General features: G+C 51.5%; 9 protein-coding genes across 9 annotated transcripts; 3 read left to right on the top strand and 6 right to left on the bottom strand.

Moving 5' to 3' along the window:
• Positions 1-3,104: 3,104 nt before the first annotated feature.
• Positions 3,105-5,245, bottom strand: MYCFIDRAFT_84722 (uncharacterized protein; the record flags this gene model as incomplete). Its single annotated transcript, XM_007934176.1, has 6 exons — positions 3,105-3,224; positions 3,497-3,531; positions 3,584-3,681; positions 3,737-3,773; positions 3,879-4,709; positions 5,236-5,245. 6 exons carry the CDS (start codon positions 5,243-5,245, stop codon positions 3,105-3,107), a joined length of 1,131 nt encoding a protein of 376 aa, XP_007932367.1.
• Positions 5,246-5,744: 499 nt separating this feature from the next.
• On the bottom strand, positions 5,745-7,812 carry MYCFIDRAFT_84721 (uncharacterized protein; the record flags this gene model as incomplete). Its single annotated transcript, XM_007934175.1, has 3 exons — positions 5,745-6,184; positions 6,412-6,417; positions 6,555-7,812. 3 exons carry the CDS (start codon positions 7,810-7,812, stop codon positions 5,745-5,747), a joined length of 1,704 nt encoding a protein of 567 aa, XP_007932366.1.
• Positions 7,813-9,198: 1,386 nt separating this feature from the next.
• Positions 9,199-10,004, bottom strand: MYCFIDRAFT_200817 (uncharacterized protein; the record flags this gene model as incomplete). Its single annotated transcript, XM_007934174.1, has 2 exons — positions 9,199-9,302; positions 9,683-10,004. The coding sequence occupies 2 exons, from the start codon at positions 10,002-10,004 to the stop codon at positions 9,199-9,201; spliced, it is 426 nt and encodes a 141-aa protein (XP_007932365.1).
• A 716-nt stretch (positions 10,005-10,720) lies between these two features.
• Positions 10,721-12,287, bottom strand: MYCFIDRAFT_200816 (uncharacterized protein; the record flags this gene model as incomplete). Its single annotated transcript, XM_007934173.1, has 2 exons — positions 10,721-11,674; positions 11,913-12,287. The coding sequence occupies 2 exons, from the start codon at positions 12,285-12,287 to the stop codon at positions 10,721-10,723; spliced, it is 1,329 nt and encodes a 442-aa protein (XP_007932364.1).
• Positions 12,288-12,338: 51 nt separating this feature from the next.
• Positions 12,339-14,418, top strand: MYCFIDRAFT_209359 (uncharacterized protein; the record flags this gene model as incomplete). Its single annotated transcript, XM_007934172.1, has 3 exons — positions 12,339-12,421; positions 12,465-12,475; positions 12,506-14,418. 3 exons carry the CDS (start codon positions 12,339-12,341, stop codon positions 14,416-14,418), a joined length of 2,007 nt encoding a protein of 668 aa, XP_007932363.1.
• Positions 14,419-14,739: 321 nt separating this feature from the next.
• MYCFIDRAFT_180369 (uncharacterized protein) lies at positions 14,740-16,309 on the bottom strand (the record flags this gene model as incomplete). Its single annotated transcript, XM_007934171.1, has 5 exons — positions 14,740-14,813; positions 14,838-14,875; positions 14,922-15,310; positions 15,376-16,248; positions 16,286-16,309. The coding sequence occupies 5 exons, from the start codon at positions 16,307-16,309 to the stop codon at positions 14,740-14,742; spliced, it is 1,398 nt and encodes a 465-aa protein (XP_007932362.1).
• Positions 16,310-16,341: 32 nt separating this feature from the next.
• Positions 16,342-19,160, top strand: MYCFIDRAFT_180368 (uncharacterized protein; the record flags this gene model as incomplete). Its single annotated transcript, XM_007934170.1, has 13 exons — positions 16,342-16,362; positions 16,396-16,499; positions 16,534-16,622; positions 16,662-17,091; positions 17,126-17,420; positions 17,458-17,496; positions 17,531-18,524; positions 18,568-18,603; positions 18,630-18,718; positions 18,780-18,849; positions 18,879-18,932; positions 18,975-19,031; positions 19,066-19,160. The coding sequence occupies 13 exons, from the start codon at positions 16,342-16,344 to the stop codon at positions 19,158-19,160; spliced, it is 2,373 nt and encodes a 790-aa protein (XP_007932361.1).
• A 31-nt stretch (positions 19,161-19,191) lies between these two features.
• On the bottom strand, positions 19,192-21,724 carry MYCFIDRAFT_180367 (uncharacterized protein; the record flags this gene model as incomplete). Its single annotated transcript, XM_007934169.1, has 14 exons — positions 19,192-19,232; positions 19,258-19,444; positions 19,479-20,599; positions 20,635-20,780; positions 20,816-20,918; positions 20,953-20,978; positions 21,010-21,054; positions 21,083-21,167; positions 21,194-21,397; positions 21,426-21,450; positions 21,477-21,507; positions 21,539-21,613; positions 21,645-21,655; positions 21,701-21,724. 14 exons carry the CDS (start codon positions 21,722-21,724, stop codon positions 19,192-19,194), a joined length of 2,124 nt encoding a protein of 707 aa, XP_007932360.1.
• A 987-nt stretch (positions 21,725-22,711) lies between these two features.
• On the top strand, positions 22,712-23,483 carry MYCFIDRAFT_212716 (uncharacterized protein). Its single transcript, XM_007934168.1, has one exon. It carries the CDS (start codon positions 22,884-22,886, stop codon positions 23,313-23,315), a length of 432 nt encoding a protein of 143 aa, XP_007932359.1. The 5' UTR covers positions 22,712-22,883; the 3' UTR covers positions 23,316-23,483.
• Positions 23,484-24,594: the final 1,111 nt, after the last annotated feature.

Genomic DNA, 24,594 nt, shown 5'->3' with positions numbered 1-24,594 from the left:
ACTATTGCTATTCTAACTCGTACCTCGGCTTCTTTAAGCTTAGCCGATAATACGAGTTTTGTTTTCCGATAGATAGTACTATAACTATATATGCGATTTATATCGTTGTTTTTTTATATAAGAGCGCCGCACCTATTGTCGAATGCCCGGCAATAATAATAATAATAATGTAGTGTTGTTGTAATAGTATATAGGATATAGCTAAACGTCGGACATTTCGGGATTTAGTCCGACATACTAAGCCTCGAAATTTCTATACTACTAGGAGACTATATAGTAACTACGGATAGTAACAATATAAATAGCAACTGTTAGAAGTTCTTTAGAAGAGAATACAGCATTGATTTACTATAGTATAGAAGGTCTTAGCACTCTACGCACAAATCGAGCTAGAATTTAGCGCATACTACGATTACTGCCTCTTATTCTATATCTCCGCCGGCATTATCGGACTACATTTATATAGCTTCTCGAGCACTTTACAGTACTTAAACTAAGCTAAGTAGTCGATATTGTTACCCTATCGTTTATATACTAGTTCTAGGTATGTCTAAAAGTCTACTTGCTAGTAAGGTAATCTATACTTAGGCATTGTTTACTAGTGCTTCTTAATCTAGTGCTTGAGGTATTTGAAGCTTAGTTCAATAGCATTATAGTTAGGCGAATATAGTAGAAGGAAGAGTAGGTATATACCCTTCGCTAAGCATATCTCCTTTAGAATAGCTCTTAAATAGGTGCTACAGTTATCTAGCAATATAACTAACCGTAGACCTAGATATAGCGTATAACGTAGCAATATTCGATAGCGTACGAATTTAATAAAGTCGTAACTATTAACGCTGCCTTGCTAGATTAGTAGCTCCAGAAGATAGCTATTAATCGTATATACTAGAAGGACCGTATATCGCTACGAATAGTGTGGGTATTAGACATCCCTTGCTAGAATACCTTTTAGTGCCTATCTACGCCTTCTAAGTGCAGTCTTATTAGAGTTATAAGACTCGTTAAGGCATATAATCTAGAAGGCCGCAAATAACTATAATTTAGCCTTAAATAGAGCCCTTGCTATAGGGTCTCTTTATAAAGCCGTACGAGACAGCAGTTTATATGTAAAGTCGCTACTTAATAAGTAACGACTAATAGTCGATTGTAATACCTATTCTTAGTGATTTTCTAGCAATATAATCTATATCTCTTCTAGCTAGTATATACTTCTTATTATTAAGAAGTCTAGTAGGTCGTCTCGTATAGCTAGCGTAATTATATGCGGCCTACCACCCTTTACTAGAAACATAGTAGCAGTCCTATTCCACCTAGTTATTCGAGTCTAAATAGTAGTACGAGAGCTACGTCTATCGCGGAGTAATAACTATATAATATCTCTGCTCTTCCAACCCTCGTCTAATGCCTATTAAATAAGGTTCTCGTCTTGTTTAGTAAGTAGAGCTATAGTAGTAGGTTGGCTGCTATATAGATCGAGGGAGGGGGGTGCGGCTTTAGGCAAATAGGTGCTAAAAATACGGCTTTTAGGCGGATATGCTACGAACAATACTAAAATAGGTATTAGATACATACGAGAGGACTTAGTATACAAGTTAACATAGTATACAGTGATTTCTAACCGTGCAATAGGTATATTTAGTGAGATGTAGTAGTATAGCTATTAGAAGAGGTATAAGGTGGTAGCCCTCGTTCCCCGCGAAAAACAGTCCGGGCCCTTTTGCAAGGCACCAATAGACCATTCCTGGCAAGGCTTGTTCAGTCATTTGCCAATTTCGGCATTTTACTGCCCTTCTCGCAGAATGAAGTAGTCAAAAAATCATCGTTCGCTTTTCGTTCCTTCGAAGCCAAATCGTTCCACCGAGCTCCATTTGCGCCTGTGTGTGGATTTTGATCCATTCGCTCCAAAAGCTGTTCAGAGTTGGGCCAGATCCAACCTTTCAACCATGATGAAAATTCGCCCTCTTTCACAAAGCAAGTAATCGCATCTCCCTCGTCGGACCCGGCGGGGCGCATTTCACGCTGCCTTTCGGCTGATGCCATCTGCAACAGTAGAATGAACTCGGCGAAGGACCCGTGCCTAAGTTTTGAACCATGCTCTGGGCTGAGATCGAGTCCATCTCCTGTTTGAGGACTGCGACATGCCCCAACGCTGTCCTGGACGTAATTTTGAAGTTTTTCGGGTGCATCTTGGAGATTTATCCAGAAGTTTGCTGCCTCTTCTTCGGGCAGAGGCATGTACTGGCTCACAGCATCTCTGATCAGCAAGAGATAATTCGTTCTCTGGCCCAGATACATGGGGGAGGGTCCACAAGGGCCTGGTCGAACGAACATGTCGTTTTCTGGGCCGAATGAAATGTGCGCAACATCGTTGGGCATGAGGGAAGTGAGAGGCTTTGAGGTGTCGTATGTGATGTGCAGAAAGAGAACTTTTGGAGGTATGTTGATTTTCCTGAACTTGTCCCGGCTGGATTTCAATGTTTCCCCGAATAGAAGGATGTAAAGAATCGAACCAGACCTGAAGGGCACCGCGGAAAGCATTATGTTTTGTGGTTGTTGTGGCGAAATATACCTGTGAAGGAAAGAGGGCTGCAGAAATGTGAAGCCCAGCGGCATTCTGTCTCGCTTCACAGAGATCTCTAGAGTGATGATGGAGTACGGGCATGAATATATAGTATCTAGTTTCGAGAGCAACGCAACCATATCGCCGCTGTGGGAGCCCCTTCCCGGCGGAATGGCATTTCGGCTGACGAAAGGAAATGCATATTGTTCGTTTATGCTGGCGAGGTGTAGATGACGAGGCTGCGAGGGACTGATGATCAAAGCGTTTGGTCCATGGACCAAACGCTTCTGGTATAGCTCCATGTCTTGCCATACACACCCATGAGTGCCACGGGATGTCTCTTCGCTCCTTTTGTGTTCTCCTTGTTCTTACAAAAATGATTTCTCGGGTCGACTCTTTGACAAGCAAAACCGTGCAATGGAACGTGCGAGGTCTATGGTCCAGCGGACCCCACGCGGCGACCAATGGCGGCAGCGCATGCTACACCTGCAATCTAGCTATCCAGTGTCCAGCTATCCAGTGTCCAGCTGTCTACCCAGCCTTACAGTCGCTGCACTCGTTGCTCGAAGTCGCCGCTCGCAGGGGCCACCTTTCGCAGAAGCCACCATTCGCAGAAGCCGCCGTTCGCAGAAGCCGCCATTCGAAGTCGATGCGCTGCATGCTATGGATCGCAAATGAAGAAGTCGGAATGCCGTATAACGTAGATCGCGGAGGAAGTCAAACGTGAAAGAAGTCAAAGCGCTACGTGCTGTGGGTGGTGAAAGAAGCCGAACGTGAAAGAAGCCGAACGTGAAAGAAGCCGAACGTGAAAGAAATCAAAGCACCGCGTGCTGTAGGTCGTGAGTCGTAGGTCGTGGGTTGCGGAAAGAGTCATGAGCTGATTACGATATTAGTATCCAGGTAATAAGGACTCCAGCGCTGCAAGAGACGTACCATATGCGAGAACTTCGCGTGTAGAAGAAGCGTTGCTGATCACAAGTCAGTATCTGGGCATTAATAGACCTGGTACGAGAGACATACCACATGCGAGAGCGTCGAGTGGATGAACGAAAGAAGAGACTGCTGCGGTGCCGGAGTTGAGAGCCTTAAATGAAAAGCCTGAGAGCGGAGCTGCTATTCTGCGATGGATAGTCAGCGTGTTGTTGCGATTGAGATAGATTGAGCGGCACTTACTTGGAATGATGGACGAGGCGATAATCAGAGCCAGAGCCTGCGCCGGTGTCAGTATAGGTTCACAACAGCTTTCGATGGATTGGCCTTGCATACCTCTGCTGTGCTTAAAGAAACTGCAAGTCCCAATCCACGAACAACACACGCTCGCCGCTCTTAAGTTTGACAGCTTCTTTGCCCATGGTCATGTCAAGGCCGCTGCCACCTGTAACTGGCAACATCCAGATCTCGCTGCCAACGATAGCGTTAACTCCAACGGTAATCTGCTTGTTGGTCATCTTGTAGACAGGCAGCTGCAGCATAGGGTCTTTGCCCTTAGGCGTGTTGTCGGTCTGCGCTGGAGTAACTCGCATGGACAGCGATAAACCCTTGGCTGTGCGGTGAGTAAAAATCTGATCAATACGGCCAATGTTGATACCACGATAGCGCACAAAGTCGCCACGACGATAGACTGCACGGCGTTGAGTTGGCTTATCATCGTAGCCAAAGCGCTTGAACCAATAGATGTTGTCAGGATTCGACGGAGTGCAATTCTGGCGATTGTAGTCGTAGTTATATGCAGCTTGCAGCGACTGGCGGAAGTCTGGCTTCATTGCATTGTTCTTAATTGGGAGGCCGATGAACTCGTGGCAGTGATACTGGAGAAGTCGCTCGCCAGTATTGACAATAAGGTGGTCACTGTCCGAGAGAATCGAGTCGATGCCGTCAAGCACAGAGCGGTCATCGTCGCGAGACTGCTCGGATCGAGGAAGCACGCTATCGAACAGCTGGGGGTTGTTCTCGAAGAGACCCTTCATCTGTGCTGTCAACTCCGGCTGGTCGTTGACATAGCCGTTCTGCAATAGCAGTCGAACAGTCATCTCGAGGCTCTGGCGCATTAGAAGATCACGCTCTGCATTCTGATGATTAGTGAGCTCGATCTGCTGCTTCATGCCCTTGTGCTTCATCTCGCCAGCGAGAACATTGGAGTTGCTAGCTGTTGCGTATTCAGCAATCGAGTCGACGTAGTGTTGTCCAATATGGACGTTTGGGCGCGGCGCTTAGCCATGCCACGGTACTCAGCAGCACCCTTAGTCTCTTTAGACTGCTTGTCTTGGGGTAGATTCTGACTGAGATCGATACCGGAGACTAAGATACTCTGACTCTTTGATCGCTGTCGTGTGTGTGGGTTCTTGATGTTAGAAATGGCAGCACACTCCATCAATTCTTGGAAGATGCGCCTCATAGCCACCATCTCGGTCATGTATTCCTTGCGCTGTTAAACAGTATTGATCTTTGACATAAGATGGACATTGGACCGAGCTAGTGCTGCGAAGAAGCGCACAAGAATTGCCCATGTAGGAACAGCATGTTGGAGTTGCATCTGTTGACGTAGAGATTCTGCAACTTGATGCAGCATAGTGCCATTCTTTGATGCTATCTCCTGAACGCCGTCTTGGAATGACGCCTCAATGTATGCATCTTGGAGCCAGGTACGGCACAGAATAGGGGCAATAACAGACCATCGCGCATGTTCAGAAAGACTGTATAAACCAAGGCAATACAACGGAGATTGGAGACGCTGCCACCCTAGCGGCATAGCGAACTTGTGAAGGGCTTTGCCATATTGGATCTGGCCATTAGTAGTCAACATCTCGGCAAGAAGGACTGTATGCACCATGCCAGTCATACCCTTGTACTCAGAGTGCGTTGGATCCGATGGGCGTGAGAGAATGATGTCCAGCGCCGGCGATAGATGTTGGAGCGCAGGTCGATTACCAGCCATACCATACTGCCTACCATATGCAGCGCGAGTCGTTGGTGCAGAAATTGATTCCATGTGCTAGCGAATACGCTCATTCTCGTGATGAAAGCGAAGGTTGGAGATAGGCACATCTAGAGTTCCTCGTTGGTCAGCGGTAGTATAGCAGTCTCGGCATGATACTTTTGCACCAACACCAAGCATGCCAGAGTTATCTTGCTGCTGAACCATATCACCTGTGTAAGCTATCGTGAAAGCGCAGACCATGGCTTAGCCAGAGCCGTCTAGGAGGTCAAGAAGTTGGCCAGCTTCCAAGGCTCGGAGACATGGGGCGATAGCCTCAATCACATCTTCAGTATTGCTGCCATGAGGTCCAAGTGTAAAAGGAATCATATTGCTCGTCCGATTGCGCTCCTGCATAGTCAGGCCTGCGAGCGTAATGTACCAGCCCATCAAGGATCGACGCATGTTGCGGTATAGACCGAAACTATCCATGAACATGAGATATGGAGCGGATATAGCCCGCACTCCATCTTGAGCGTCGAGCTTGTTAAGCAGTGGCTTGCGACCATAGACTATGATCTCTAGCTCGCCGCGAATCGGGTGTGCTTGATAGATTGGGTCGAAGGCTGCCGTCGCTTGCAACAACAAGTCGAACAGCGAAGTCGAACTTGTCTTGTGGTAGTGGCTGCGAAGGGATTCGGCTCTGGTAAGGGTAGTGCATAGCGATTGTACCCAAGTCGAAAGGCTGCACATCTGCCTCGAGGACGAAGTATAATTGACAATCGACAGCAAAAAGCTCCGTAGAAAGAAAGTCTCCACCAAGTGCTTGCCTTGTGTGAGCGGGCAGGTGGCTTTGAGCGAAAAGTGGCACAATTTGAACAACGGTAGATCTTTGGTCACCCTTGTAATCTCCATTGGCGTTGCGCTTACTTGGCTCTCGCTGATCCAGCCAGTTTGCAGTTACTCGGCCGACATGGGTCTTGGAGGTAGCTCTGCAGTTGCAGCTCGCATCTTAGCAGTAGAAGCGAACAAAGTCGGATGGACGGATAGGCCCGCCAGATGTGCCGATAAACTGACTCCAATCGACTGGAGGTGCTGGCATAGGCGGCTCCTCGGCTTCTTCATCGACGCGAGCTGTCTTCCTGCCGCGAGACTTCTTCTTCTGCTGTGGTGGTACCGGCGGCGGTCCGCGAGCAGGCTCATCAGTGTAGCGTGAAGCCGATATGGTGTCGAGCTGACCAGGGTATCGCGCAAATGCACCAGAAGTCGTGCGGATAGAACTGGCCCATGCACGAGAGTGGCACAGCTCAGTAGGCAGATCAGTAAGGTAAGCCAAGCCCGAGTGCATGTTCTTTGCAATGTCGGAGGTTAGTATGCGTGTGAACAGCTGCTGTGGATTGAAGAAGAACAATGGCCTATGGGTAGTCTCCTTGCCAGATGCGGTTGGCAGCGTCTTCTGCTTTTGAAGCGCGATCTCTTGGTATCGCAGTTCCAGCAATGGAAGCACTGACTTCAGGTGCAGCTTGACGGTATCAATAGACTTCGGTAGCTCACCAAGCTTGCTGCCCGGTGCGATCTCGCTGTCTGGGAGAAGAGTCGTGAAGATCTTGTGCAGTGAGGTGTAGTCGGAGCGAGAAATACCTACATCCTGCAGCCAGAGTCCGAAAGCCCGCTCCAGGTTGCTCAGAGTGCTAACCTTGCAGCCCTTCTTCTGGTCGTAAGCTTCGGATTGATCAAGTGGTGATGGGCGAGCAGGTGGTAGCATAACAGTTGTTTGCTGCTGTTGCTGTTGCTGAGGCGCGTGAGCCTCATCTACCTCAACAAACTCTTGGCCAGGGACAGCAGTAGGTTCATCGTCTCTCTGATCGTCGTCTCGCATTTGATACTCAGCGGTCTGAATAACCTCCTCGACAGTGAGCTGCTTGAGGTCTTCAACAGTCTGCTTTGTAGCAAGCTGTAGGCTAAGAATGTCAGGAGTCATATGTGCCATTGGGTCAACAACTTGGTCATCGTCGTCGGCCTCAGCGGCAGTATTATCGCCAGAAGTCTCGATGCTCTGGATGATATCCTCTAGACTATGAGGTTCGCCACTCGAGTCGCCGCCGTCGACTTCATCAGCACTAGCTGGGCCATCCTCATCATCGTGGCGGCGCTTCGTACCAGTCGCCGGATCAGATGCAGCGCCTGGCTGATCGCTTGATGGAGGTGCAGCACCTGGCTGATCGCTTGATGGATTGGCACTCGATTGATCAGCATTCGATGGATCAGTCGGCGCAGCAGCTGGTCGGACAGGCGCTCGACCCAGCGCGTGTGGCGGCAAGAACGTGAAGCGCATCTTGCTGGAAGAGACTGACAACAGCCAGTATATGTATTTTGCGTGTGCGAATTGGCTTTGGGTCGTGTGCAGAGGGTGTTGTTCGTGTGCGGAGGGTGTTGTGCGTGTGCAGAGGATGTTGGAAAAAGCAAAGGTGTGGTGTGCGTGTTTGCAGGCAGTCGCGAGAATAAGGAAGGCGCGTGCACATGCACGCTTCCGTAGATGAATAGAGTCGTTTGCGCAAGCCCGACAGCAGCGTCCAGCACGGAAGAACGTCGTCCAGCCAGCCCCTGACTGCAGCCCTTTTTCGCCTATTCGTTCTTGATGATCGCTGAGTCTTCGCTGAATCTTTGATGGCTGCTAAAGCTTGATGGCTGCGGTGGACAGATGAGAGTAATTCGCGCGTCCGAAGCTGAGGTTGAGGGCTGTATTCGTGAGGGCAGTCTTCGTGAGCCTGTTGCTGGAAAGCTTTCTTAACACATCTGCTGGATGGATGTTGTCTGCTGCTCCAAGTCAGTTCTTGGAAGCTGTGAGAGGTCTATTAGATGTCAATATCATGTCGAAAAGCACAGCAGCCCGATCACTGCGGCACGGGCCTTGCTGGCGGAAGCGGCATTGGGCGCTTCTTCGCCCGCAGAGCGCCAGACAGATCCTTTCTCTATATATATATGTCAGCAACAACATCACAGCGACGAGGACTTCAATCCATGAAGCTTGAATCGATTGGTGAAGGGTGTAGTTAACATAGTCGTGGTGCTGTGAAAGTAGACAATACCGGGGCGGATGGTGGTGGCCTCTGGGACGGCTGAGCTTCACCCTCAGACATCTCGAGCGCGCGGGAAAGAAAAGATCAATTTATATGGCGACTATGCGGTGCGAAATGTGCAGGCTCCCGGTGACTTGGTAATGGTGATGGTGCCTAGCAGCGTGAAAGAGGAACCTGCGACATGGATGAAGTCCAGCCCGGAGGTGCTCAGGCCCTCCGCACACGACCCACATACGCTTGGTACAGCCATTTTTTTGGTGGTGGAACAGTTTGTGGTAGGAATACCGTAAAGAATTTGCAGTTCAGTTTAGCTAACGTGATGCGAGGCGCATTGTAACTCAACGACGCGGCGACCGCACGTGATAACCATTACGTGATGCGTGATGCGGTGCGCAGATTGTGACGCAACGACGCGGTGGCTGGCTCACGAAGCGACTGAGCGACTGGCTAGCTTACTGAGCGACTGGCTGGCTTACCAAGCGAGTGGTTTCGTGGCCTTCGGGGAACCTATATGGACTAGAATGGTCCTTAGGGTATCTTGTAAGGGTAACAATGTTCTTTGTTTTGATTTCATAAAGCACACACCGCAGAAATTTTTACTAATACTAGGCTCGCGTAGAGGAAATCTTCTTCTCCTTCTTCTACTTCTTGGGATTCTCCTCTGGAGACAAGACATCTAGCTCAGCGAGCGCGGAAGAGAGGAGATTCTCGGTTGCAGAAGTTGCGGGTGGTGGGGGTGGGATCTCTGAATTGTAAGAAGTTAGTTAGTAGCGTTGTTTTGCGAATCTAGGGGGAAGAAATATTGCTTACTCTGTAAGGCGCGGTGGAGGCGGGAGTGTTCAGATGAAGAAGGATGCTGGTGCTGGCGAGGACTGGATATGGATTTGGATTTGGTGGATCGTGGTTGTTGTTCCCTGGGGGTAGAGGGAGGAGATGAAGAGGTCGTAGGTGCTTGAATGTCCTCCTTGCGATCAGACATCAACTTGCCCGATCGTGGTGAGGCAGAAGAAGAAAAAGATGTCGCAGGTGCTTGAATGTTCTCTTTACGACCAGACATCAACTTGCCCGATCGTGGTGAGGCAGAAGAAGAAAAAGATGTCGCAGGTGCTTGAATGTTCTCCTTACGACCAGACATCAGCTTGGCCGATCGTGGTAAGGCAGAAGAAGAAGAAGAAGAGGGCGCAGGTGCTTGAATGTCCTCCTCCTCCTTACGATCAGACACCGATTTGGCGGATCGTAGTAGTTCCCTAGAGCTAGCAGAAGCTTGAACGTCCTCCTCCTTACGACCAGACAAGCGCGGCAGTTCCCCAGAAGCTTGAAAGTCGTCCTCCTCGTTGGCACTATTAGCGGGTGATGCAGAGTCGGGAGAAAGGGTTGCGAGAGCGTCGGCGAGCTCTTTGAGCGCGCGTGTGCGTTTTCGTTCCGCTTCTCGGAGTTTGGTGTGCATGGTTGGGAGTCGAAGGAAAGAAAGAAAGAAAGGGGAGATATGAATTTTTTTGTGTTGTGAGTGGTAGTCGAGAAGACGGAAAAAGCAAAAGGCAAAAAAAAAAGAAACTTAGGCGGTGTATCTGCTGGCGTTGTACAGCGTGACGGAAAGCAGCAGCATAACCCAGCCATGTGCTTTTATCTCTTCCACCCGCCCTTGCGGTCTACGGGTAGCTGTCCGAGTCGCATAGAAGGGCGAGACACGTGTAGCTTCACGCGCTTCCAACTGTTCATAGTAGACGTATGGGTGACGAGTGCTTCGAGCACTGACTGTATTGGGGGGCGGAAGTCGGCTCAGAGGTGTGGATTATTCTAGCTCGATCGACTTCAGGTTGCACTGTCTGCGGTGAGTGCCGTATTCGTAGGGGAGGGATCTCGACGTCAAATGTTAGCGAACGATTCGGGGGCGTAGAGAGAGAGGTAACACGTTCTCAGGTAGCGAGGAAATGTCAAGAAACACAGCGCGAGCGCGCAACTCCAGACCCTTTTGGCTCTGATTTCCATTGTATCTGCTATCAGCTTATAGGAATCCCCTTCCCTCGAAGACCTTTAACAGAAGGGAAAGAAGGGTCAAATTTCCCAAAAACAAAAAGCACTCACTCTACAAGCAGCAGCTTCTCATAGCTTGCTTTACATTTCCCTACACCGAGAGCGATTCCTCATCTCGCGTTCATCTTCTTAGAAACGCGTCTCGACCCATATTACAGTCCGAAACCCTTCATGCAGCGCCCAAAACGCCTGAATCAATTGCTCTCGAGCCTGGAGCGTCAGGCCAAAATAATCTTCTTCTTCTCCTCCTCCTTGCTCATGAAATCCTAGGATTCGACCCGGGACGAAGAAATCCAGGAGAGAGTCCGAAGCAGAAGAAATGTCCGTTATGGTTGTTGTTGTCAACTTCCGCAACTTGGCCTCGGCATACGTGACATTGGCAAAAACTGCCTGCGCGACGTGACCCTCGTTGTGGTGCATAGCGGTTATGCGAACGAGGTGGCCCGCCTGCCGGAGGAGTTTGAGGTAGTCGTCGGCAGTGTGGGCCCAAGAATCGCGGATGTGGATCGGGAGAGAGACGTCGGAAGTCGGCCAGAGGATTTGGTAAGTGTAGGAGCTGGCCTCGGACCAGATATCGACCTCAGGACACGGATGGTGGGTTGAAGGGACATGGTAGGGGTTTGGCCACCAGGAGTAGGAAGGAAGACACCACAGGTTGGAGGTTTGGGCGGAGAGGGCTATGGCGGCGAAGTCACGTTGGGCTTGCTGGAGGGAGGTGTAGTACGGGTCGGCGGCAGCAGCGTTGGTAGTGGTGGTAGTGTTTGATGGGCCGATGACGTGGGTGCTAATAAGCTCCTTAAGTAGGATCACCAATAAGGGTTGGAGGATCCAACGCCAAAGGAAGCGAACGGCTGGACGTCTGAGCTGGTTGAGGGTAACGTCAATGCGGAGGCGGAATTGTTCGAGGATTCCTGGAGGTGCTGGAGCTGCGTCGTCTGGTAGTGGAACGTTTGCAGCTCGCATAACGCATTCTTCGCAGGAGTCCATAACTGCTGACTCCAATGCTGCTAGTGTTGCGATACTTGATAATGCGAGGGCAAGCGTGTCCGAGTCGCTTTGTCGGTCAAGGTCTTGGGTAGGAGTCTGAGCAGATGTTAGTAGAACTCGAGTCGAGGACGTGTGAGTGGAAGGAAAGAACACATGTGTGGAAGAAGAGGGATTTTATAGGGTTGCTGGTTCATGTGAAGAAGGGGATTTGGTGATAAGTGAATGGTCCGGGACAAGTGAATTTGCCCAGCATTTACAATGCATTGTCGTGAGAAGTAATTCGCCACGAAAAGCATTGTTCTGTGTGCATGTCGTCTGTTGTTTCGAGACTGACCTGAATGGGGCTCCTCTCGGCACCAAGACCAGCATCGTCGTGCTCCTCGTGGGTCCAGTTTTTGGCATTGTCGCTGTGGAGGGGAAATGGCAGGCACGATGGTCGGAGCGCGGAAGCGTTGGTTTCGTAAGTCTTGACCAAGTCGGCGACTGAGGCACGGCGAGAACAGGCATGATTGGCATTGCAATCGGATCTTTCGCTTGCAGTCGAGACATCTGAGAGTCGGCGTTGGGGAGGAATGAGAGGTTGATGTTCCGTGACTGAAGCGTACTTGCGATGCAGAGTGCGAGTGCTGGCGCTTGGCGAATGCATCATGGTACTGGCGCAGGATTTGAGGCAAGGCAGAGAGGAAGAAAGGAAGGCGAAGGTTCGCATGGCAGGCAACGAAGACGGGAGGTATCTCGTCCATTTCTACCTACATGCATCATGGATCCGCTGCATTGCTCGCGACTCATCAGCATCGACACCTTCCATCGTGTGTGGTTGTGGTTATGGTTGGTCGAGCTTGCGTCGGCGCTCAGGAGAAAATGATTGGCGCCTTTGCGGAATGAGAATGCAAGCGCGTGCATTCCGCAAACACTGCACGCATGCAGCCGCGCTCCATACTTCTATCCTCTCGCCTCGTCTCGCCGCTCTTCTCCATCATGCGAGCACCGCCGACCACGACCTGCTCTTCCCTTTCCTCTTTCCTTTTCCGTCCATGGCAGAACGTGCGCGCGGAAGGGGCGCAGCGAGCGCGGGAGCGGGAGCGAGAGCGCGGAGGGGAGCGAGAGGAGGCGGAAGTGCGACTCGCAGCAGCAGCAGAGGCAGAGGCAGAGGCAGAGGCGCGAGTAGCAGCAGAGGCCGAGGGTTGAGTCGAGGTGGCAGCACGACTCGCAGTAGAGGCCGAGGTGGAGGTGGAGGTGGAGAGAGGGGGAGTAGGAGTGGGAGTGGGAGTAGGAGAGGGAGAGGGCAAGGGCGAGGGAGAGGGCAAGGGCGAGGGCGAGGGAGGAGGCAATCGCAGAGTCTAAATCGCCAGGCCGAGGCCCAACTCCTCGCTGACTTGGCGCTTCACGCTGCACCGCCAGCACCACCACCGCCACCGCCTCCGCCACCGCCACCGCCTCCGCCTCCGCCACCGCCTCCGCCACCGCCACAGCCTCCGCCACAGCAGCACCCTCCCCATCGTCGTCGCTGCGTTCGTCTCTTATCTGCCGCCGTCATCGCCATTACATGTACCGTTGCAAGCGTCTACTTCGCCTTCCGACATCCAACTTCACTATCTCCGCCGTGTCATGTCCAAGGCAATCCCAACCATCTGGCCCCATGCGCCCTCTTCCCTGACTTGAATCGTGTCTTTCGCTACCACCCCCGGCGTCCCGACCAGGGAGACGACCGTCGACTGTCCGGCACATGGCTCGACATTACGAACATAGAGATAAAAGCCTGGGTCAGAGCCTTCCAAGATGTCTACTACCTGCGGACTGACGAACTGGCATTTGTAACCCGGGACTGGTCTTCAGGATTTCCACTCCTCAAGCGCCTTCCGTCATGGCTGTACCCCCAGGATAATCACACCGTTGCGGCTATGGCAGTCTTCGAAGAAGCCCGCGCCCTCGTACTGGAATTCACAAATCCGCGAGGCCTGTTTCTTGTTCATCTCAACAAGGCCATCCATGCTCTCGATCATGCTTCCGAGGCCCGTTGCGCCGTAAACGCCAGACTGGACGAGCTGTCGGCCAAGTTTGGCAATAATAATGCTAATGACACGCCCGGAATCGAAGCCGAGCTGAACGATCTTCGGCGCACCATGGCGCGCACTCTGGTCCACCAAGCTTTACTCCACAGCTTTATTGCTGCACGCCACTCTCAGCTACAAGAAGCAATCGACTTGTACAACCACGTCATCCTCTACGAACCTCCACAATCATTTTCAGATATGAAACGAGTCCTAGGAACGTGGAACGACCAGATGGCTGATATCTTCCACGGCTCCTCAGCGGCAACACAAACCGCCAAGAATATGGATTTCGTGGGTTTTGTGCGGCGCGAATTCGAGTACTGCATCCCAAAAGGTTTCGAGTACAACACCGCCTTTGATAACTTCACGGAGTATTCTTCAGCATATAGGGGAAATGCCTCCTCTCCCTTTCGCTCGCAAGATGCCCCCGGCCAACATCAGCCACTAAATCATGATCGCTTCGGTCTCGGCTGTTCCACTCACCCTGATCCTGTCTGGTGGGAATGGCACAACGCAGTTCCCATTAACATGACTTTGGCGGCCGACGAACAAGCAGCGTGCCGCCGGAATCAGGACTGGTACATGGGCTCAACGACTGATGGTCAATGTGGGCATAGGACGTGGGTGAGGTTCTTATTCCCTCTCTCCGCTGCCGACGAGCGTCGGAGAGCTAACGCGGGTCACGTGCCAGCCGTCGCAGTCCCGATCGCTGGCTATGGGATTAGTGCTAGAGTCTTTCACCTCAAGCCTTGGACGGGCATTTTCAGGCTGAAATGGCGTGGGTGAGCAGAGAGAAATTGAACATTCCATCGACACATGCATACCTTATCATGCCCGAACTTCTTTTTACTTTCACACCAACGTCTATATACGTACTCATTTAATGAATGCACCACACAGCTATGTATGAGAAGGATGTGACTGCCTGCTCTCCAATCATCTTCCACCACTTGATGTAACTGTCTCGAGGCAAACACTAGTCGAAACTCATAGCAAAGAAGAAGAAGAAGAAGAAGAAGAAGAAGAAGAAGAAGAAGAAGCAAGACCTCTAATAAAAGGCAGCGCGCTTTTGGTTGAATGGTGGTAATAATATCCAACAAAAACACACTACATAGCATCACAACCCAGCTCGAGCCAGACAGATACGGCGACGGCGGTAGGGTAGTCGGCGCGATTTGTAACTGGAATACAACAGCAATTTCCACAAGACACCTTTCCACACTCGCGCAGAATACATATTACCCTGATCCCACCAAACACATACATACATATTATTACCCTAATCAAACCCACTATCACGAACCATAACCACCAAACTCGTCATCGTAGCAAGAGTATACAACGCAGCATCCCAGTTCCGCGCTAGACAGACGTTACGGAGCGTGGCGGTGTTGCCGTCGAGGGCTTGGAGGAGGGGGGGTAGAAGATCGGGGCTTCGAGGAGGAGGAGGAGGAGTGGTGGTGTTCTCGGCGGGGGGAGATGGTGGTGGTGGTGGTGGTGGAATCTGGATGTTCTGCTGCGGGATAGTGGCGGACGTGGCGGTCGCGATGGAAGAAGAAGATGGTGGTGGTGGTGGGGGGATGGTGGGTTTGACCGGCTGGGATGCGATGGTGGAGACGCGATTGTGGTGGTCGGAGAAATACGGGTCGTCGTCGTCTTCGGTAGAGGAGGGAGAGAGCTGTGGGGAGGAGAAGATGTTAGGGATAAGAAGAAGCAGGAGGAGAAGGAGGGATTGAGACTCACCAGGTGTAGGGGTGGGATGCCGGCCTTCTGCGCGGATTTGGATGGCCGGGGAGAGGTCAGCTTGTCCTCCGAGGAGGATTCTTCGTCGTCTTCTTGGACGGAAAATGGATGGGATTTGCGGCTGCGACGCTTCGGTGGTGTGGGAGAAGTAGGGAGCGTCTGAAACGCGATGTCTGGAACGAGTGCGTGCATGGCTTGTGTCGAAGGTGCCGGTCCGGCTGGTACTGTGCAGGAAGAGGCCAGCTCGTCGTCAGAAGGTTCTTCGTTCTTTTGGACGAACGATGGGAGGGATTTACGGGTGCGACGCTTCGGTGGTGGAGGAGAAGGAGTCAACGTCTGAAAGGCGACGTCTGGTACGAGTGCGTGCATGGCGTCAGGCGAAGGTGCTGGTTGGAGTGATAGTGATTGTAGTGAGAGTGGTGCGGATAGTGATTGTAGTGATGCTTGTGGCTGGCGTCGAGTCGACTTGGTGTTCCGACGAGGACCGGTATGCTGTGGGCGATCGACGGGCATATGGTGGAGCAAGTTGCGCTCCTGCATGGACGAATGTAGGATTGCCTTGGTAGGCATCTTCTGGCTTGGGTTGGCTAGCTCTGGATAGTTGCGTAAGATCCAGGCGAGCAGATTGCGCTTATTACGCTCTTCGTCTGCCGGTGGATGTGGAAGAGGCGGCGACCAGACAAGAGCGTCGTACAGAGTGTTCAACTCTGCCCCCGTAATGGCATTGATGTATACTCCGGAGTCACAGCGACCATCGACAAACTCTTCGAAAGCTGCTTGCGAGGCGGGAGCCTTGTAGTTGCAAGGCATGGTGATGTTGCGATGTTGAAATGCTGCGAGACTGCGCGGCTGTGAAGTTGGAATGCTGGGGGGCTGTAAAGGTGGAATGCTGCGATGTTGCGAGAATCACAGGTTGAGCTGTTGCGAGGTACATGTAACGACGTTCCTTACACTTGCTGGACAACGATGGGCAATCAAATGGGAGGCGTGGACACGGAAGGGAATGGCGATGATACGTAGTTGGATGGACGTACGTGGTTGGATGGACGTACGTGGTTGGATGGACGTACGTGGTTGGATGAAAGTACGTGGTTGGATGGAGGTACGTGGTTGGATGAAAGTACGTACAATACATGTAGTTGGATGGATGGGTGAGAGAGTCGTGTTTGTGTTTGATGGCGATGGCATGGCTTGGCTTGGCATGGCGCATTGGCTTTCGGCAACGCTTCGGGCACGGCCCGTATTCCGTGACCAACCAGAGCTTCCTTGGTGAAGAACTTCGCCAGCCAACCCAACTTCAACATTTCGAAAGAATCAATATATCATTGCAAACGACCGCGGCAAACGCTTCCGCTCGCCCACCACAGCCACCTCCCGCCCATCTGATCTCCCTACAACTGACCGGCCGTCCGATTGGTCATGCACGACCCAAAATCTCATTCGTCACCTTATCTGCACTTCTGCTTGGCCTCCAGACGTACGACAGTCAATACGCTTGAACTGTGTCGTCAACGATTGGATGGGCGCACATCAGCTTCTACTGGATCGATTCGGGAAACAAGTACGCTGGAGTCTGCGTATAGTACAAGGAGCATCCTCTCTCTCTCAAGTTCCGACTACACCAATCCCTTACAGAATCACCCACTTCCACCCTGAACACCCCGACACCATCCCCTTCCGCTTTACACTGTTCGCATCCCCATTGTGCTCAGGCGAGTGAAGTAACATGGTAAGCTTTCTTCCTTTGGAGCTCCAAGCATGATTCGAAGCCTATGCTGACCTTCTGGTGTTCCCTCCAGGCCGGCCTCATTCTTACCGTTCCAACTTCCTATATTCAGCCGCAGACCCTTCCGCCCTACGCCGTCAACTTGGACAGCGTCGTTCTCAACAACCCGGACGGCGACACTGATCCCTACCCACTCCTGCAGCCTTCTCGTCTTACGCAGCGAGTCTATGCCAATATTACCCTTGGCTTTCTCGCTGGTCAAGGCACCGCCAAGCATGGCTGTCCTTCTCGTATTGTCTGGAGCACCAATGATGTGAATGTGACGGTAAGTCTTGGCCCAAACCATTGACTTCCAGCCTTACACATGCCTAACCTTATCCATTCTAGATCCTCCTGTCATGCGCCAAGCACAAGATCTCTTCCGATGAGTATATCTCTGCCAACCAGGTTCACGACTTGCTCCACGATGCCCCAATTCCGACCCAGTACGGTCCCGCAGTCTTCCGTCTTCTCCTCGGGCGCACCTTGGATTTCATCCAGAATCATGTCAATTCCGAGAAGCTTCCTAACGCAATCGTGATCCGCGACAATATGGTTTTCTGGAAGAAGCATACGCGTGCCTGGTCGAAGCTACAATCTCCCAGCATGGAGGACCTCAAGAAAGAGACTTCGGATAGCCTTCGATCACACGAGCCGCCGACAGTCACTTATGGCAAGAAGGTCCTTGTTGACACCGTAGTCGCTGAGATTGCAAGCTCCGGAATATGGGACATTGCTCCTCCAAAGGCCAAAGTCCCGTCCAAGGCAAAAGGCTCTTCCAAGGCAAAGGACTCTTCGAAGAAGCCACCATCTCGTGGCACGCGCTCGGCGTCTCTCATCGCACCCGTCCCGACAAGCCCAGCTCCCTCTCATCGGCAGCGTCAACAGCAGGACGGACCTACCACCCCTCTCCATAACCCTCCCGCACCAGTCTCTTCCAAGGCCAAGGCCTCTTCGAAGGAGCCATCTCGCGCCACTCGCTCGGCATCACCACCGACAAGCCCAGCTGCCCCTCGCCAGCACCATCGACAGCACAAGACACACCTTATCTCTCCTTACAGCCCACCGGGCACGCCAGCCACCTCTCCTATCCCGTCTACTGCATCTGAAGCCTCTCATCATCCGACCTCTCCGCCCTCCTTCTACGCTTCCCCGGCGAGTGTTCAATCAATGCTAGACGGTGGAGGAGCACACAAGCTTATGGAACTTCTGAAGGAGCAAGGCTCTCGCTGCCGCCAGCGCGCCTCTGAACTCAAGGCAGATCTTCGCGCAGAGGTCTTGGATCGCAAGCTCGAGCATGAGAGACTCGCCGCACAGTGTTCCGCCAGCACCAACGACCTCCTCAAGGCCCACTGCACCCTCAACGACTCCCTCTTTGAGCCCGGTGTGCCTAGCAGCCTGGTCAATCAGTTTCGTCGGTTGGCAAGCCGCTCATCTGCTACCGAAGCACAACTTTGAGCCCGGTGTGCCTAGCAGCCTGGTCAATCAGTTTCGTCGGTTGGCAAGCCGCTCATCTGCTACCGAAGCACAATTGCGCGCCCTGCAGAAGGAAATGCAAGTACGGAGAGAGGAGGTGGAGTGAAGATTCTTTTCCTTTTTCTTTTGTCTTTCGGTTGTATCTTATTGGGGTTTTTATCAGAACATTGGTACATGTACGGATTGCAGGAAGAAACCGGAAGAACCGCAGCTGGTATGCGCCATCTTCTTTTGTTTTTCTTTTTTTCGGCTACCTAGACAGTATTGTACACGATTCTCGCGTCTTCCTCTAATGGAATTTTTTCATGTACTTTTCGTTCAAGTATAATTACGCTGCCCTTGCACAAAGCACGAACAGACCGGCGACCAACCTCGAACACTTCGGCAAGCAGCCTCAACTTCATCCACTCTATGCGTTGTTAGCTGACGTATAACTGCTTGTGAATGAGGTAAAAACACGAGCAGCATTTATTTGCACAACATACTTTCCACGATAGCGCTCGTCCTCCCGCAAGTAAGCTTCAATCGGCTCATGTACATTTGAACAAGATATTGTAGCTAAGCACGGTGCATAGTTACGATGACCGTTTACAATTTTTTGGATCAACTATTCTAGCTGGTATTGTCTATTTGAACAACACATAGGCAATCCATTATTGCGAAGTTCTGCAGCGTAAAAGCAGTCGTGAAGCATACTATGAAGTGGTAGCTAGCAAGGGCATTGCGAGCGAGCGAGCGAACCTCAACCAAAAATGGGCGAATCGTTTTTGAGTCCATCGTGTCGCATCCCAGATCCGGCTTGGCCTTCGTCTTGACCTCGTCACACCACTTGCAAAATTCGTGCACGAGGTTCACTTGGAACTAGCTCGTCTCGCATATAAAAAAGTTGATCTGACCATTCATTCAGCTGCATCATAAGTGCCTTGATATGGTTCCACGCGCTCGTCTCCCGCGCACCCATAGCATTGTTGAGGTCGTCAATCTTGCTACGTAGAGCAGCCGCCTCCGTAGTCAGGGAGTCTACGACATGCACAGCCCCTCTCGAGCCGTACTTGGCAACGTCCTTCTCGGTGTCTTCCAGCTGTTCCAGTAGCTTTGGAAGCTCAGGAACCGGGTTCGGCGCTGCAAAAGGAACAACAAGGCTCTTCAGGACCTCCGAGGCGATTATGGCAACGATTCGGGAGTTTGCCGATACCAGTGCCCATTGATCAATGAGAGACTGGGATTGCAAGGCAGTCCTCTGAGTTGTGTGCTCGTACATATAGTCCAGGACGTCGGCGCATGATGTCGAGCTTGGAGGGAGCTCCACATTCGCCGGGTAAATCATGCGGTTGGGACTAGGCAATTGGGGAAGTCGACAGTGTGCGAGTATCTCTCTCTGGGACTCAGGACTTCCTGTCCTGAACTTGTGCACTATGCGAATCGCTCTCTCCCACACTGCAGGGACCACACATTCAAGAAGGGTTGTCTTCAAGCCAGTTTTGTGCGTGACGACGATGGTGCCTGCAATGACGCATGCGGACAGGATACTGCCATGTTCTGCTACTGCGTGGCCAGAATTCATCGTCGGAGGTAGCTTGTGGACCACGTTGCTCGTATTCCTCCTCATCGAAGCGCTGTTGAGGAGCGCAAAGTCGGCATTCTCGGCGTATACTGTGATCTTCACTGGGCCCGAGGAGCAATGGACGCAGGCAACTGGAATCCCCTCGGCTGCTTCATCGTGAATGACGATGATATTCAGGCCACCGGCTGTTGGCGAGCTCATCTTCATCCATTCTGTAAAGTCTGAGATGGTGGAACGCCACAGGGAAGAGGGTGCCTCCAGAGCAGTGGAGAGAGTGGCAAGCCACGAGTCTAGATGATCTATCGTGAGGCACTCCGCAGGCGGCAAAGCAAGCCGGTGCAAGCCAGCGGCATCTTGATCGAAGGCGTTGGTGTCTCGGCGAAGGCGTTGAAACATCTTTCCGGATGGTGTATCGTTCTCTATAGGGAGTCGAGTCCTGACGGGTTGATGTCACTGGGTAGGTGGGTGGGTGGATGAAGGTGAAGGTGGATGAAGGTGAAGGTGGATGAAGGTGAAGGTGGATGAAGGTGAAGGTGGATGAAGGTGAAGGTGGATGAAGGTGAAGGTGGATAAAGGTGAAGGTGGAAAGCAGGTGTAACGCTGGAGAAGGTGCGACACGTCGTCGCCAATTGCACTTTTCTACCTCATCGTTATCATCTACTATAGACTCTTCAGTATGTACATATAGCCTTCCCGTCTCGTCCAATTCCACGTCTTCCGATTCGGGAGACTCTTTGCCTGTAGCAGAAGTGCACGTTTTCTAGCTAGTCACGTTGGTGTTTAATGCTCTGAATCAAACTGGCATGCACTTTGCCGCTCTCTACCCTACATGTGCAGATTCACCTGATGGAAAAGCCTCGCATAGTTCAGCCCTCTAACCGGCAGACTGAACGCGGTCCCACGAATTATTATTATTATTATTATTGATTCCATTTATAGCCCGTTCCTCAGCTGATCTGAGTGCGGCTCTCGGCCGCCAGCTGTCTTCTACAAACGCTATGCCAGGCTCTGACTGTCTATGGACCTCCTACTTGCTGCCATTGCTTCCTGCCCGTCTGCTTTCTGCCCGTCTGCTTCCTGCCCTCCTGCTTCCATCACCTTCTCAGAGTAGTGTTCGTGGGGAGTACTCAAGGGGGAAAAAGGGGGAACGGGTAACAAGCAGTGTCCTGCAGTGTGGTGGTACCGTCCTGTGTGTTTCTCATGTGTTGTGACCTGACCTGGCCCGCGTCTCTGTGATTAATTCACGCCATGCTTTATGGCTCTCCCGCCTCTTGCGGTCCCACAAAGACAGTAGACCATTAGCGAACGCAATGCCGTCAAACCAATACTTACGACCCCGACACCCTCTTAGAAGCCACATTCCAGATCTCATCCCCTCGAACACGGTAGCGAGTGAGAGACTGAGAGACTCCACCAACTTATGCGTGTAACACCTATTTCAATCGTGATATGTAGTATTCCTACGGCTGAACAGGCTTTCCATCCAAGTAACGAAGATGTCTTTAAAGAGGCAGCAGGACAGCGGAGGCGCGCATGCTCAGCATGAACAGGAGTTTTCGTAGTCGTGGCAATAGTTCGCTGTCGCTATATAAATCTTCGAAGAGATTTCGGGCAAAGAGACCGGGCTTCTTCCTTGTCTTCTTCGCAATTCGCGCGGCTTCTAAAGAGGGCGTTGTTGAGGCTGCCTTGCGTACCTTACTTAGGCTGGTATGGAAGCTGCACGTCTCTTGTGTAAGCCGATTGGGTGCATGTCCGAGTTCATGTTATGGTTATGGTTGTAATAGCGAAATGCCTACCGGTCCTGAGGAAATCGTCGAAAGTGCGATGCCGGCCATGCCATGCCCATGAACCTCCACGCTCCCAGTCGTGTGCAACGAAAAGTCTCGACTGTGAATGAGGTCGTCGGATAATGCTAGGCTCTGCGCTGGCTCTGGCGTCCAGTTCGGAATGCTGTACCAAGCTGTCGTCGACATGTGTGGATGAATTCGCTCACCGCTCGCCTTCTCGATGGCGCTGGCTGACATGCTGTTCAACTCTGTCCTCGTTCCTGTCGCAGTTGCCAGCGCGAGTTCGAATAATCCGAATGGACAGCGGCATTCTGTGCCAGCGATGGAAGGAGCGCAGCGCTCGAGAGGAGATGATGCACAGCCATCGACCACGGCCAGTCACTGCGATGCACTGCAGAAGGGAGGAGATAATCGAAACAGTAATAACAGCACTATAGAGTCAACTCCTCATCAATCTCAACTCGGATCTTGTCGCAGAATCGACGATTTTCACCGCGCTGCTACCGATCGCAAGCCAGCTCCAATACGTCTCGATTGCTGGAATCCCCACGAGCGGACGAGGGGACGAGGTGGACGAGCGGACGAGAGTGGACGAGCGGACGAGGGTGGACGAGCGGACGAGGGTGGACGAGCGGACGAGGGTGGACGAGCGGACGAGCGTAGGGAGAGCCGCTATCTCGAGAGCAGCAACATGGCTTCAACTCCCCAATCTCGAGTCTTGCGTCGTGTCGCCTTCGACGATTACAAGCACCCCGCCAACGATCGCAACTTGGTTTCGCGTAGGTCTCGAGCACTGACATCACCTGGGACGCGCACTCGTCTGGGAAACTCCTTGATAACACCACGCCCTGCCAGCAAACTTGCTCTCGGACGATATGCCCAACTGCACTCAGCTTCGGGCGAAGCACATAGTCCTATGCAAGACTTCACCCAAGGTACACAAGGCCGCAGGGAGAACACGGAGTCTCGGGTGTCGCGCCATACTGAGCAGACACTGCACACCTTGGGCGAACAAGTCAGCGACCTCGACCACGCACGCCTGGACGATCGTGCGGCCAATGCAGGAGTCCTTTCGAGCCCAACGCCGGTACAACAAGCCACGCCATACCTGCGAACACCAGCAAAGAGACCAAAAGCGTCCCTACACCACCTGCAAGGCTCAGGATCACCAGTGATGAGTGCTTCGCCAGGCTCGTTGCTTAGAACGCCGGCTCGAAGGTTCAGAATAGCGGCAATAGACGACCATGCGAAGCCGGCCGAGGACATTGTTCTGCCCACAGACGTAGAATTCACACATATTTGGACTATAAGACGATCTGCACAACGTCGTCGAGCAGGTGAACTATAATGCGTTGAGTATTTACGCAGACCTCGCATTCGCATCGTCGCGGGACAATGGATTTCTGCAGCTTTGGCGCGGGAGTGTGTATTGCCTAGAAGAGGAGCGAGGTATACAATCTTGTATGCTAGATGTACGGTGCATTGTTGATAGCTCAAACGAAGATTATAGCATGGCATTCACACCATCGACGAACAATTCTCCACTCTACATCTACGAGATTCCTTCTCCTCCTCCTTCGAAGAATCCACGAAGCTGGCTATTAGCTCTCTCTCCCTCGTTTCTCCCCTCCCGTTGCTGTAGTTCTCATTTGCTACGTCAATCCACTTCATGCCTGGTTTCTTGATTTTGCGCAGTTTCGACAAGCAAGCTAGGCGTCGTGGTAGTGGAAGACTTGAATCATGTCTCCGGTAATGTTCATGCAATGGTGGTTGAGGTGGAAACCAGCGTACAGGTGTGGTGGAGTGGGTTTTGAAATCCAGCAGGTCGTCGGCTTGCAGAGGATTCTGTTGCTAACGTTGCTAGTCGAGTTAGCAGAGGCTCGGGACGGTCACTACAGCTTTTGCAGATCTGCGTAGGGAATCTTCCGAAGACATGCGTGAAGCTGATGCAGGTAGTTATGCGGCATCTGCAGCAAGCCCTTCGGGAGACAGGCGAGCCAGGCCATCTCGTGTGCGGGCGTATAATATACTGCGGAGGTGGCTCTTCTCGGGAGTGTTGTGGTTCAGTCAGGTAATATGCTAGTCAGCTGATACCATTAGCTAACCTATGCTAAGAGGAGGGACGCATAATAGGTATATTAACTGCAGTTTCTATAGTAGGCTCCTAATCCTTCTTTATATAGTTATATAGTTGTTAATCCGATAATTAGTTGCATCCTTAGTACGATTTATAACAGGTTATAAGCCCGGCGTATACGCTTACCTATCTAGTTTAACTATAAAGAACTGTTTCTAGAGTCCACTAAACAGAGCTAGCTATCTAGACCTATTAGGTACCTAGTTAAGAGCTCTAGTTTAGACTAAAACCTAGCAAGTATCCCTTATAAGCCCTACCTAGTACTGTACTAAAAGGTAGCTAGGAACGATAGATACTAATTAGATAAAGATAGCAAAGGAGAATTAGGTTCTTAGGAAGGGGATTAACTTCTAAGACTAGAAGCTTATATTCTAGGCGGCCCTTCTAGAAAAGGACCTAGTTAGTATAGTATTCTGTAGACTTAACTAGGCTAATAAAATAAAACTACCTCTAAAGAGCATGTTTATAGGGGACTTAGCTAGTTAGCAGT

The sequence above is a fragment of the Pseudocercospora fijiensis genome, assembly GCF_000340215.1.
Source record: "Pseudocercospora fijiensis CIRAD86 unplaced genomic scaffold MYCFIscaffold_17, whole genome shotgun sequence".
In the NCBI taxonomy this organism is placed as follows: Eukaryota; Fungi; Ascomycota; class Dothideomycetes; order Mycosphaerellales; family Mycosphaerellaceae; genus Pseudocercospora; species Pseudocercospora fijiensis.
Note: the sequence above shows the minus strand (reverse complement) of the source record. Positions and strands in the feature narration are given on the sequence as shown.